The sequence below is a fragment of the Chenopodium quinoa genome, unplaced genomic scaffold (genome assembly GCF_001683475.1).
Source record: "Chenopodium quinoa cultivar QQ74 unplaced genomic scaffold, ASM168347v1, whole genome shotgun sequence".
Lineage (NCBI taxonomy): Eukaryota > Viridiplantae > Streptophyta > Magnoliopsida > Caryophyllales > Amaranthaceae > Chenopodium > Chenopodium quinoa.
This window is the reverse complement of record NW_018743331.1, coordinates 2,761,536-2,776,221: the sequence shown is the minus strand read 5'-3', so window position 1 is coordinate 2,776,221 and position 14,686 is coordinate 2,761,536. Positions and strand designations below refer to the sequence as shown.

The 14,686-nt window shown below is 36.6% G+C and overlaps 1 protein-coding gene across 2 annotated transcripts; it reads left to right on the top strand.

Annotated features, from left to right (window-relative positions):
• Window positions 1-908: 908 nt before the first annotated feature.
• Window positions 909-6,728, top strand: LOC110737751 (multiple organellar RNA editing factor 8, chloroplastic/mitochondrial-like). 2 transcript variants are annotated; one of them, XM_021918094.1, is made up of 5 exons: window positions 909-1,556; window positions 4,836-4,933; window positions 5,023-5,088; window positions 5,825-6,139; window positions 6,176-6,728. In XM_021918094.1, the coding sequence occupies exons 1-5, from the start codon at window positions 1,126-1,128 to the stop codon at window positions 6,451-6,453; spliced, it is 1,188 nt and encodes a 395-aa protein (XP_021773786.1). In that variant the 5' UTR covers window positions 909-1,125; the 3' UTR covers window positions 6,454-6,728. The 2 variants fall into 2 exon arrangements, with proteins under 2 accessions (XP_021773786.1, XP_021773785.1); XM_021918093.1 differs by having other exon boundaries at window positions 917-1,556; window positions 5,825-6,728.
• Window positions 6,729-14,686: the final 7,958 nt, after the last annotated feature.

Sequence of the window (14,686 nt, the reverse complement as noted above, 5' to 3'; positions counted from 1 at the left end):
TGCCCGGCAAGGACTCCTGTGATAGAAGATGTATGTTCTTTAACGTAACATTCTATTTTTTTTAGGAAAAAAAATGTGTCAAAAAAAATAAAAATAAAAGAATGTTACATCAAAGAAACATAACATTCTATTTATTTGGTTATACTATTATTAGGGCTTGTTTAGTTCATCTTATTTTTGCTTATCTGAACTTATGTGATCTAGTATGATCTAATCTGATTGCATGATTTGACCAAACTTTGGCCTTAAGTGTACGATATAAGGAAAAAATATATAAAGTGGGTCTTGTTAGATTCGTAATATTGTGTATTTTACTAATATGTAATTTTCATAATTTTTTTCATTACGAAATTAAAGATATTTAGCGATAAAGAAACTGCACATAAAACAATGATCAGATCTGAACTTATTTTTTATGATCTTATCAAATCTGAACTTATTTTTTCTAATCCGATCTAATTTGAACTTATTTTTTCTGAAATAAGTAAAAATAAGTAGAACTAAACAAGGCCTTAGGGGGTGTTTGGTTAATGTATTTTTTGGATTGAAAACGGATTCGATTAAACCGATACAGTTACCGTATATTTGGATTGAAGGCATACTAACAATTACCATTACTTAAGGGTAATGATTACCCCTCATTTGTTACCTCTTGAAAACTTGGGGTAACAAATACCCTTACTCTCCTCTTAACAAATACCCTTTGCATGGTTAAACCAAACAAATGAAAAGGCAAGCTAAATGATTCCCTTCTCCCCTCTTATTTGTTTCCTTTTCACTCCGTTTCCAATTTCTGAACCAAATGCCCCATGGTGTTTTACTTGGTTGTTTCGTGTTCTTGTACCTCAGCTTGTATTACTATTTTCGTTAAATAAACCTTTGTCAAAAAAATTTGTTTTAAATAAAAAAAAAAAAAAAAGTCTAGAAAAAAATCGCAAGATTCCACCGTTGTCAACTCATTATCATATTTACGAATAAAAAAAGGAAAACAAACTCAAAACACCCCTTAAACACACTTCCCTTCTTTTTCACCCCTAAACCCTCTTAAAACCCCTGATCCACATTTCCATCCCATTTTCTCTCTCCTTTCCTCAACCTCTAGGGTTTCGTCCAAACCCTTCATCAATGGCGGCTCCTCGAATTCTCTCTCCTCTCTCTCGCACCCTCTTCACCACCACCACTTCCACCTCCAAGCAATCCCTCGCCTCTTTCCTCCTCTCTCGCCCCTTCTCCGCCACCACCGCCACCACTTCTCCCACCACCTCCGCCGCTTTATCTCTCCTCCGCCTCCGCCCCCTCGCTTCCGCCGCCTCACTCCACCGCTACCCCGCCGCTTTAACCACCACTTCTTTCCGAACCTTCGCCACTCGTCAGACTCAGAATTCTCTCTCCGATAATAACCCTAATTGGTCTAATCGCCCTCCTAAGGAGACCATCTTGCTTGATGGCTGTGATTTTGAGCATTGGCTTGTTGTTACTGAGCCCCCACCTGAAAATGCTACCAGAGATGAGATTATTGATTCCTTTATTAAAACCCTAGCTGAAGTTATTGGAAGGTATTTCTCCTCTTATTCTTCCCTTTTTATCATTTGATTTCTTACTATTTGTTGCATTTTTGGTATATGATTGCGGTATACTGAACGATTAATTAGGAAATGATGGATGGGTGGTTTGTGTGTTTGGTATATTTTTCGGGTCGTAAAGGTATTGATGTAGACGGGGTTTGATTCGAGGGATTGGGTTCAACGCCAATATCGTAACCAATTAAACTATTTGGCATTAACTTTGTTTGATATTTTGTTGATCGCTGGTTGTTGCTTTCATTTTCTGGGTACTATGCAATTTAACTTTGGCTTTTGATATGAACCCTTGTTTAGATGGTCTTTGATTGTATTGCTGACCTCCTTTTTAATAGTGTTTGCTATTTTAGGAATATAAACATTTTGTATTGTTTGGGTTAGGCATTTGTTATTTTAAAGGTATGGAGTTAAATTTAAGTATCAGATATTTGAAATATATTTTTAAAAACTAAAATTGTTTTTTCAAACCTTGTACAAATGGAAAAACTCCTATTTTTAGTCTGCACTTCAAAAAAGAGATATTATTTTCTGATCAAAATTGATTACCCTGTAGTTCAGATAGATTTGTAGATTTTTTCATCGGTTTGCACTACCTTACAGAGCACTGACCTGCAAAGGTCATTGTTGTAATCACAAAATGATGTTTAGACTTTAGAGTGTCATTTGGGTTGTTGTTTGATGTGTTTAGGCAAATTGTGATAGTTTGATGAGTTGAGACTCTTGCGAGCAATAGAGGGTTTTCCTTACACTCAACCAAAGTAAATATCTTTTGCGTGGTTATTATTGCCCAAGGTGTGCTGGTTTCCCAACTATGTTACTCAGCCTCTTAAGTATATGTATACCGTTTGTCAAAGGTGGGTTAGTTTGCTGTTGTAGGAGATAAAGATCTATGAATTATGTATACAGTATCTGCAATGTTATCTGTGTGGTTCTGTTTGACGGCTAGAACACTAGGTCACTGTGGTGGGCCCTGGTAGCATAAAAGTCCAGGCGAAAGGAATGAAATTTCATTCCTGTTTGAATCTGCTTCACACAAGTTCCCTGAAATAATGTGTAATGTCTGCACTGTCAGGCGTTTATCTGCTGTGCCTGCTATGTTAGACATAGGGGTGAGCAAAGATCCAGGGTACCCGGTACCGGACCCGGAACCGGTAAGGACCTGCCGGGTCCGGGCCCAGAACTAGTCTCACCGGTTCCGGGACCGGGTCCAAAATTTCGGACCCGGTTGTAACCGGTTCCGGTTCCAAATCCTAAAATTTTGGACCCGGTACCCACTGGGTACCCGGTTGTATATGATATAGTATGTGGATTGTTTGTGTTTTTAAGAAACTAAAGAGTTATGTACAGCCCATTTTAATTTCTAAGCCCAATTGCTTATAAAACTCTCAACCCACTATCAAACAAAACCCTAAAACTTCTAGATTTTTCTCTCCGCTCTACTATACCGGTTACCCAACATATATTGTACAAAATATATTTAAAAAACAAAAATATGTTGAACGTAACTAATTAGTAAAATAAATAAAATATATTAATATTTAATATAATTAAAAAATAGCTTAATGTATATAAAAATATAAGTATTAAACGCTAAAAGTAAAAATACACCAAAAAAAAATATTATGATTTGTATTATATTTCAACACTTATATATATAAGTGGGTACCCGGAATCGGAACTGGTACCCGGTGGAACCAATTCCATTTCCTAAATTTTAGGACCCGGTTGTACCGGTTCCAATTCCGGTTCCAAATTTTAGGACCCGGTCCCAACCAATTCCGGGTCTGGATCCTAAAATTTTGATTGGGTACCCGGTTTGTTCACCCCTAGTTAGACATATGTTCCTGTTTCTGGGAGTTTCTAAAGCTTGCATACTGTAAGTTGATTCTGGAACTTGTACTAGTTAAGTCAAACATTTTGAGACTTAGGTCTGCTGTTAGGAAGTATAGCCGTTTTCATATAACTGGTTAAGTGGAGGCAGTTGGAATACTTTAGGGGTCGTTTGGTTGGATCATTTGGAATGGATTGGAATGGAGTTAGAATCCATTCCATCTATTGTTTTTTTTGTTTGGTTGAGTTTTTTAGTAATGGAATCTCATACCTAAGAGATTCTGATTCTACCCCATACCTATGGAATCCCATACCCCCCCTCCCCCCTCTTAAGATTCACAATCCATTCTATTAATGAAGAATACAATCCATTCCAACATTATACCAAACAACTTTAGACTAGTATGAGTTTTAGAATCCATACCTCTCTAGTATGCAATTCCATTTCAATTCATTCCAATATAATGAACCAAACACCTCCTAAGTTGATTCTGTAACTTGCACAATTTAATTCAAACATTTTGAAATTTAGGTCCTGGTGTTAGTATAGCTGTTTTCATATAACTGGTTAAGTGGAGGCAGGAAGAAGAATGGTTTTGAGTTTTGGGGAAATTGGGTTTGCAGATGTTAATTATAGGTGTTTAATATCTGACAAGACTCTTATATGAATTGTACTGATCTACTGCTTTATTGTTGTTTTTTTCAATGCTAAGTGTCCAATATATTTTGAAATGTAGGAGGCAATCTTTTAAGGTTGGTATTGTTAGTCATGGTTATTTGGGGTGGTTAATATTGGATTGCATATTAGTGACTTTGTCCAATGATTTATCTGCCAGATCTTGCGTTTAGACATCAGAGTACAGTAATGTAAATACTATTGGTTATTTGATGGTTCTTTATGCTCTTTCTACATTTTGGGAGCAATTTTGTTCTGTTTTATTTTTATTTTTTCTTAATTTTGTAAAAAAAATGCAGTAAGGATTAGCTTGTGTTATTAGATTTAGCCTCTGTTACGTTGCTTCTTTAGGGTGCTGCTGTGTTGGTTGAATTTAACTATTTAAGTGCCGTAATTGTTGGCTTGTTTTATGCCTCCTTATGTGCATACTTGTTCCAGAAGTAGTTATTGATATAACTGTAATGTATGCTTCTTGCTAGACTATGGTAATAGTAGACAGATGAGAGCTTCACACTTGAAAATAGATTTGATGGGGGTAAAGTGTGAGAATTTATCCATGTGTGCAACCACATGAGAATATCATTTATTCATTATTCTTAGCTTTTTACCTGATTGGGAGGTGACATTTTTATTGCATGATTTGTACTTGTATATTATTCTTGCTCCATGTGGTATTTGCTTTGATTGTTACATCTGTTTGATTTTCTTTCTGCTTTATTTTCTCAATATGTGGTGGATTGAACTTTCAGTGAGGAAGAAGCAAGGATGAAAATATACTCTGTCTCAACCAGACATTACTTTGCGTTTGGAGCCTTGGTGTCTGAGGAGTTAACATACAAACTTAAAGGTTGACATTTGCTGCTTAAAAGCCTATCCAGTGTTCAAAGTATTTATGTTTGTGAAAAGCTTATGGTTTGGATCCTTTGATTTTTGCAGAGTTGCCCAATGTGCGTTGGGTCCTCCCTGACTCGTACTTGGATGTCAAAAACAAAGATTACGGGGGTAAGAAATCGATGAATTTGATAGCTTTTTAGTAATTTCTGCTGTATAACTGACATTTGAAATATTTGTGTTGCTGTTAACCTATCTATCTATATATATATATATATATATATATATATACACAAAATTGCCTCTTTGTAACACAAAAACACTATGTTGCTCAAATTTACAAGGCCATAGTAACATGTCATTTGTTTGCTGCTCTGGTATTGCTTGTTCCATCTTTTTTTCTAATGTTATATACTTTTCCTCATTACTCTTTTTGTTGACGTTTGGAAATTTGCACTATTCATATTTTCCCATTTGGCCTCCTTTGTTACTTTATATGCTGGGCAAACTATAATCATGTAGGATCTTTTTAGATTCGTCTCAATTATATATTTACATTATATCAATTGTTATATATTTTACTTCTCTGTAATTAGATATTTTTAAGGTTGAAATTATGCATTGACAAGTGTTAAGTCTCAAAACGTTGCAACTAAAAGCGAACGGAGGAAGTATTAGCTTTTGCCATAGCATGATGCTGTACATTATTGGTTGATATGGCCTCTCCTTTCCACTCAGTACTCATCCACACCCCTCCCCCTCCCTCTCTCTTCTTCCTCTCTCCTCTCTCTCTTCTACACCAAAAAAGGTAAAGCCAGTATTCACTTCCTTGGGGAAATGCTTTAGGTACCTGACTCGTAAATGTTGTTTACTGCAATATTTTGATCTTTTATGGCATTCTTGACAGGGGAACCATTTATCGATGGTCAAGCTGTTCCATATGATCCTAAGTACCACGAGGAATGGGTAAGGAACAATGCAAAGGCACAGGAGCGAAACAGGCGCAATGACAGACCTAGAAATGCCGATCGCTCTAGGAACTTTGACAGAAGACAAGGTGGAAGGGGCCCACCAAACACTGGTGGTGTGACACCTAACATGCCACCCAACAATGCTGGATATGCACAGAACATGCCACCCAACAATGCTGGTTATGGACAGAACATGCCGCCACCCAACAACGCTGGTTATGGACAGAACATGCCACCACCCAACAATGCTGGTTATGGACAGAACATGCCACCACCCAACAATGCTGGTTATGGGCAGAACATGCCACCACCCAACAATGCTGGTTATGGAAATCCAGGATATGCACAGAACAGAGGAAATGCTCCACCTCCTAACTATGGGGGGCAAGGAAATCCTGGCTATGCAGGCAACACCAGGCCAAACCAACAAACAGGTGGAGGGATGCCTTATCAGAATGCGCCTCAGAACTATCCTCCACAGAACAGCAACATCGGAGGGCAGCAAGGTCCTCCTGGTGCCTATCAGCAAGATGTGCCTGGAAGAGATGGACCAAACTATCAGTGATGTTTTTGTAGATAATTTACTGATATTTAATGCCTACTAGAACCTTATGATACCTTTTAAGTAGTTGTTTTGGAGGTACTAAGTGAACTATAGGATGTAATGGGTGGGTGATGCAATATTTTGCAGTGATTATCATTTGCACTGTAACATTTGTTAACTTTCAGTCCTCTGAGGTGTTATTTTGGCCACTTGATAGGTTTATGGACAATTGTTTTATTATTCACTACTATGCAATGATAAGACCTTAGTGTTTACAAGGTCATGATGCATAACGATATAGTGTTAATTTTCATAACTTGTGAATCTAAAGGCTAGGATGGTTTGAGGGACCTTAGTAGCATGGGAGATGCCTGGTACTCTATTAAGAGGATGAAGGATGATGAATTGATGAAATAAGTTCTCAAAGTCACATACTTGATTGCACTTGTCATATAAGGATTTCATTGGAGTTTTATATTCAGTAAAAATCTAACCTTTCATTTACACTAATCTTTCATCTAATCTATTCTTGATTGTACGATTTGCATTTTTTAATGAAATATTTTATACTTTCTCCCCCCCACAAACTCCAAGGCAAAAGTTTTTAGAGGAGTTTAATTAAAAGTTGGGGTATGTAATTAAGTAGAAAAAAAGGAGAGAAAAGGGTGTGGGCCTCAAATTTATTTATTTTTTTTTATTTGGTGTGTCTTGGTGTAGAGGGATGTTTGTTTTCCCTCCCAATTTTTTACAAATTTTAAATTATTATATGGGCTTTTCACTTGAAATTTTCCCTCCAACTAAAAACTTCACCCTTTCATTCACCATATAAAAGGGGCAGCAAGCATTCAATGTTTAAATTCATACAGACCATGAATTTAAGTGCATTAAATACAGTCATCAATGTTTCACCCAAAATAACCCATAAATTACAGCCATAGTCGGCCATAGTTAAACTAAGGGCAACATTAGCTTCCGCTTCATTACCGCTTCAACAAAAAATATCAGGCAAAAAACTTCATCTCTTTCCTTCAAATTTGCACAAATTCAATCAAAACACAAAAGATGACAATTTTTATTTTTTTTAATTTTTTTTTATGAAAACTTCTATGGTATAGAGCAATTATTATTGGGAAATGAAAACATATGCAAGATATCGATACAGACAACCAGTGGCGGATCTTGAAACTCTTTCTTTCGAGGGCCAATAATTACTAGCATGATTATTGTTAGTACATTAGTGATTAATTTATTTATTATCAATACATCACAATTTACCAATTCAAGCATTGAAAAAAATTAAATTGTCAATTGATAGATAATAGAAATAAAGAACGAGATACCGAAGACAAAAACGTACTCTATACTTTCAAGTGAGCAATTTATTAACCACAGTAACGTCTTGTCTCCTAAAATTATGAATTTGCTTTTGAGTGCTCATACTAATCATCAAAGAAATTTAATTGAAAAAAAAAGAACATTGAAGAAATTATATAAAAAAATGGAACAATACGGAGTAGTTAATAAAATAACAACAATGTTAAACGAATTAAAACAAAACCTATTGTTTTTCAAGGTGCAAATACTTTATCAATTGATGGTTTGATAAGGAAAGAATGAGTGTAGTAAAAGAAGGAAAGAGTTTAAGGGTTGTCAGAGCTTTATTGGGATTTGGTCATTTGGGTAGTTATAGTTGTAGATTAGTACTCTTATAATGTTATTATATATACTATGTATTCTAGGAAATAAAAAACAATCAATTTATTTTATTGGGTCTTTACCCACTACTCTAATAGTGTACAATTTTTTCTCCAAACCTTTCAGGGGCCAAGCTCCATTGAGCCCTAATTAACTGCCCCTGTAGACAACGTGGAGGAAGAAGACATGATAGAGAGTGGTGCAGATCAACATGATGCCGCAAATCATGTAATCAACAGAAAACAACTCACTGTCAACCAAAGAAAAAGAAATAGTGGATGAGATTCTTGTGAACATGCAGGGGGGACTGTACCAAAGGGTGTTTTTCTTTTTTTTTTTTTTTTTTTTTTTTTTTTTTTTTTTTTTGTCTCAATTGGCAGTAATATATGAGATTCACAAAAGTAGAATAACCAGATTACTGCAAAACATAAAGACACAAATGGCAGAGAGGAATGTGATTGATGTCATGAATAAGAAACTTGGGAAAACGGGTCCCAAACCAAAAGAATATTCTGATGAGTGGTTACAGTCAGTTCTTTTGTATCTAAGGACCACAAAAAAAAAAACTTAAATGCCTCGTTTTGCTAATTAAGAAATATCTCGATTTATGTATTCACGTTTTAATACGCAAAACAAGGCATTTACGTTATTTTTTTTGTGAAATCTGAGTTCAATTTGGTTCCTTAAGGACCAAAGTAGCCTCCAAAACCTTTAACATAATATTTTCCAACGTGCAAATCGATAAAAAAATATTAATAAATTGAAAGTGGACCCCACTAACGGAATTTTTTAACGGCGGGATAACGGCAAGGTTACCATATGGAAACAAAATGTATATTGAGGTTACAGTGTGGAAAGTGATATATGTTGGGGCACATTGTAGGTAAACGAAATTAACAGGGTTGTTATATAGAAAAACCCAAAAATTTATTTTACTACCAGACTCCACTTTAGACCATTTTTTGACGTCACTTTTCCCCTTAACCCACGTTTAACCCTTACTTAAACAATTTAAACGACAAAAAAGGGAAAATAAAAAAATTTCTCCTAACCAATGGTTACCTTAGCTAACTTATCTTCCTCCTTCGACATTGCTAAAAACCCTCCAAGCTTCTTGCTCCAAATTCACACTAATTCTTCCCATCTATCCACCAATTTCTCTAGGTGAACATGTAACTCGCCTATAATAAATTTGTCTTTCAAGGTTTTCAAATTCTAGGGTTTTCGAATTTTAGGGTTAATGGGTTATGACTTGGGTTGCTTAACACAGGGCTTTTGTATTTTTCTTTGAATTAAGCTATCAACTAAGCATAATATGTGATTTTTCTTTGAATTAAGCTATCCATGAATTCTAGCGTGAAATTGTAAATTGTTTCTTTTTCGGTTTTCCTCCTTCAGTAATCCCTTCCTTTATTTCTAGTCAATTTTGCAAAGTAAAGGATTTGTTGGAGAGCAGAAGATTCGTGACGCCAATTTGTAGAGTGTTCTTCTATGGAGGTTGAAGGTTAGAGGGTCAAAGTGAAGTTATGATAGAGAAAGAAAGGAAATGGGGGTTTTAATTTAGCTAGGGTAACCATTAGTTAGGGGGATTTTTTTGGGTTGTATTTAAATGCTTAACTAAGGGTTAAACGCGGGCTACGGCGAAAAATGACGTCATAAATGGTCTAAAGTGGAGTCTGGTAGTAAAATAAAAATTTTAAAATTTTATACGGTAGTAATTTACATTTTTTTTAATTCGCGATAGTAATTTTGAAAATGACATTAATACGTGGTAATCATTGACAAATTTTCCTTTTTGTTGATTCTCAATTATATTTCTTCCCTTTACTTTGGTGTCAAAATGCAATTACATACGAAATATTTACATATATATAGCAGATTTAGACCATGTTCACTTCACCTTATAAAAATAATATTTAGTAAATTATTTAATTTTAACTCAATAAAAATAATTTCATTTTAGTAAAAAAAAAAAAGTTTTTACTCAGTTGTAGGGAATTTTTCAAACTCAACCTTTTGAGCCCCACTGTGGTCATGCGTTTAGGCATGGAGGTGCTCCAAGGGAAGGAAGCTAGAAATAGAGGAGTCGCCAAAAAGTTTTAGGAACTTGTAAACCGTTCACAAGTGCAAAGGTTACACCCCATTCACGATCACGGAGATCGCTAACTCCTTAATGGTCCGGAACCATGACTGGATATTGGGGGATGATGGTATGAATCCAACCCAAAAGAGATTGAACCCGCCCTAAATCGACCTCTACTTAATTCTTATGATATTCGTGTGCGCTTTTCGATTAACATACATACATCAAGTTGCCCTAAACCTGTTTAATCTATATTGGTTGATTATTAATGCACAATCAAATCTATTATTGGTGATCACTTGAATTAAAATCATATTAGCCTAAATTCAAATTATTAATTATCTTATTAGGCGTGATTTCAAGTACAAATTCCCTTTAAACCTGCAAGAAAGGGCGTGATCAAACAATAACAATCAATCATGAATAATCAAGCAACATATAATTGACACAATAATCATCATCATAATCAAAATCTTCAAAACATCATTAGTAAGATCCTAGGCATGATACTAAACGGATTAATAACAAATCCTAGCATGTCACTAATAAAATCATAATCAAAGCTTTAACCTAAACATGATACTAGAAACATGATATTAGAAATTTTAATTAACACCCTAAACATGATACTAGGAATCAAAACCAACATCCTAACATGATACTATTAATCATAAAAGCATCCTAACATGATACTAGGAATTAAAATAATATTATAAACATGATTTCTATTCCAAAATCTAAAGAGTAAAGATCGTAGATCTATTCACTTTGATGCCTCAGCTTTATTTCTATCAAAACAATACACACGTCAGTAACTTCAAGAAAGACAAAAATCACTAAAGTAAATAAATCAAATATGGATTGAAATATAGATTTTGGGACCAAACCCTCAAAACTATCAACCTTTCACGTCGAGGTCGAAGGTAACGTCGAGGATGGTTAAGATTATTCAAATCTCGTGAAGGAAGTATGGTGTTAAAGAGTATCAAAAGTGTGTGTTGGATGTGTTTAGGCTAGGCTAAGAACATGAAGAATTAAGAGAGAGAGAAAGAATATTAGAGAGGATTGATGATGATTGTTGGTGATTGAAAACGGGGTAATATGACCTCTATTTATAGGGAAAAAAGAGAGTCAAAACGATAAGAAAAGAGTCAAAATTCAAATCAAAGTAAAATAGGTCTTATCGCGACGCTAAAGCTTTATCGTGGTGCGAAAGGTCCATCGTGGCGCGATGGTGCTGTCGCTCAGCGATGGTTTTGAAAAGATAGAATTCCTACAGAGTTTGATTCCCAATTGGATTGGGTTAACCAAATATCCGTATGTATTCTATTTTGACCGGGATTAGGATCATTGAAAAACAGAGTTTTTATCCGATGTAAAATTCTTAAATCTTTATCTTTTCGAAAACAGGATAAATTAGAACCTTCTAGAGGATTCCAGAAGCTCATTATAAATCCTAATGGGTTTAGGAATGGAACTAAAGTATTTGGACCCTCATGATCATTGGGTCGTAGGTAAGGCTTGGTTCGGGTTCGATTTAGTATTTTAGCCATGACTTCTTCGTTATAAGTCAGATTCGGGCTTATAATATATTGTTGAAAAGCTCTTTTCAGGCTCATCCAACTATATAATAATTGGTCTGGGATTACGAACCAAAATAGACTGGTTTGGACGTTTTTATAAAGTGGACACAAAATGAATGATTTTGAAAGACACGAAATGAATAATTTTGGTTTAAAACATTTAAAGAAAGGTTTAGAAATGGTTAAGGCTAAAGGAAATTCACGAGACTCTTCAACCTTTCACCTAACTCAATAATCAAAGATGAAAGGTACTTATCACCGGGTTTGGTTTTTGGGGAGACACAATCAGGTGTCTACAGAAGCCCCCACTTTGACTGAGTTTGGAGAAACGTAAGTTTCGAAAACAAAAGTCAAAGTAAGTCGATAGGGACGGAGAATGATTCAGAACGTTCTTCGATCCTAAATCATCCTTTTTAATGCTGATACTTGTAGAAAGCGTCATTTCTACAAATAAAAGAGTTAAGGGGAAAGAAACGTGTATTTGGGTTTTGCCGAGCACTCGCTTCTAGGTGACATCAATTTTGCTGAATCAAATTTGTTTTGCTTGACAATCTCCACATCCTAGGGAGCGCCATCGAAGATCGCTGTGCTTCGCCACCTTCCAATCATAGAGGGACATCCTCCATGTCCTAGGGAATGTTGTCGAAGATTGCAGTGTTTTGCCATCTTCAAATCAAAGTGACAATGTCGCCGAAGATCGTAGTACTTCGCTATCTTTAAATCAAAGGGGGACAACCTCCACATCTTAGGGAATGTTGTCGAAGACACTACTCCTTGAGCCGTCTTCAAATCAAAGGGGTAAAACCTCCACATCCTAGGGAATGTTGTTGAAGACTACTACTCCTTGAGCCGTCTTCAAATCTTCTCACCTTTACTCCTTGGATGTGGTAGCTTCTCTCTCCTTGAAAAATCTACCATAAAACCTTATTCCTCAAGGTCTTACCAAGCTTTAAATTGATTTCCGTAGAAATCTTCCATCCTAGGATTCCTTTTGTGATTATGATCAATAACTACTCAATCAATGTTTAAATGTGCTTAATCAATTCTTAAGTGTACTCAATCAATCAAGAAGGTGATCGTCATCAGGCCGATCATCAATCAAAATTGTAATCAGGCTGATTACTAATCAAATCAAGTCATATATTTATCAATTGCTCATCATGAGGCTCAAAGGGGTAATCATGGACCAACAAATCAAGTTGTGGGACCATCGAAGGCTAACGCAGGCGAAATCAGAACTATTGCACGGCAACAGGTCTATCGCGCCACGTCAGGTTCATCGCGCGCGATAGATCTGTCGAGCCGCGATGAATTCGTATTTTTCCGGATTTAAACCTTTCTTTTTCCTCATTTTGCTGGTGGCTCGTTTTTGCTCGTCATCGCCGCGGAACATCAAAGACCTCGTTCTTGGCCGTTTCTCAACCAAATTCAGTTAAATTTGTCTTAAATCGTTGCATTTTCACTCAACCACACCAATCTATATAAGTTTTGCTCACCCTCTTTTTATTTCGGGTGAATGTCGAGCATTTATTTTGCGTTTTTCCAGAAAATCCAAAATGTATCTTCCTTGTTTGCTCAATTTTTATCAAAATTCTTGTCATGAAACTGTTTGTATTTGTTTATATGTTGCTTTGTGAGCAATTTGAGACTAGAATCGTTTGATTTGGTAAAGAAATGAGCATTTTATCATTGTTGAACAATCTAGGTTTGTGAGTACAATGTGGCTTGTTCTTGATGATTCTTCTTGCTCTATGTGCTTAATTTGTTGCAATATATGTCATAAACTTGCAAGAAATTATTTTGGTGCTCAAAATCTTTGCTGTTGTGTGAATCAAAATCATGCTCTGGTTTTGCATTTTTGTACTCTACTTTTGACGAACATAGTATAATGCGGCTAGGCGAACTTAGATACTAAAGAACACTTAATTTACTATTTTAATGGAAACAATAAATAGTATGGCTCGACGTCGAGGTTTTGGCTCACGTTCGCGCTCGTCTCACCGAGAGGACGAGCCTGTAAGAGAGGGAGACGACGCCTCTACTAGCCGGACGTGGTCTCTCCTTTAGTGGGATGAGCACACCCTGGCTTTTTAACTGGTTCACCACATCTCGCAGCGGGTTTTGTTGGGTCGTACTGAGGAGCACGTGCGTTGCCATGGTCGGGCAATGACACCATTCTGTCTTTGTACTGCCAGCACATTGCTGGGAACGAGGGGATGAGAGTGCTTTGGGAGTCCTGTGGGTTTACTCCCCTTTTGTGAGTTGCTGAGGCCTTCCAGTCTTTCCGGGAGAGCCGCTATTGTTCGGGGTGCCTTGGAGTTCTTCTAGAACACCACAAACACCTTCAATTTCCCGTGGGGTGAGATGACTATCACCCCACTCAACTTTTATGTCATCAGTGGACTCGAGTTTCGCTCGGCTCGAGTTCCCGCGGACCAGCTATATTCGCTGGCTTCTCTAAAGACCGCAGATCTTCTAGGTCCGATTGTACATAGGGCTGCTGCTAAGGCTAGAGATAAGGCCTCGAGTATGAGGTCAATTCGTACTCAACTTTTGGAGGATGCTTTCGTTGATGATGCGACTACACTGGAGAAGCGGGTTCACATTTTTGTTCTCATTCTCCTATCGGGGACCATTTCTTCTGACAAGGGAAGTCGTGCTTTGCTACGCTATCTACCTGCGTTGCCCGACCTTCAGCGGGTTCGTACGTTTGACTAGAGTAGCGTTGGCTACGCTGACCTCCTTCTGGGGCTGCGGCTGGGAAGGCGCCAGCGACACTGCGAAGCAGAGATCTCCGTTTCTGGCCTTGGGAAGGCCGTAGAGGTACATCTTCCTCTAATATTGCGATCTTATCTTAAGGTTTGATTTTCAATTAGTTCTTAGCCTTCTTGGC

Excerpts from the sequence above, each read along its gene's own strand:
- LOC110737751 (XM_021918093.1), top strand. The coding sequence starts at position 1,126 with ATGGCGGCTCCTCGAATTCTCTCTCCTCTCTCTCGCACCCTCTTCACC. Across the intron at positions 4,934-5,022 it reads GTTAACATACAAACTTAAAG|AGTTGCCCAATGTGCGTTGG; the intron begins GTTGACATTTGC and ends TGATTTTTGCAG. Across the intron at positions 5,089-5,824 it reads CAAAAACAAAGATTACGGGG|GGGAACCATTTATCGATGGT; the intron begins GTAAGAAATCGA and ends CATTCTTGACAG.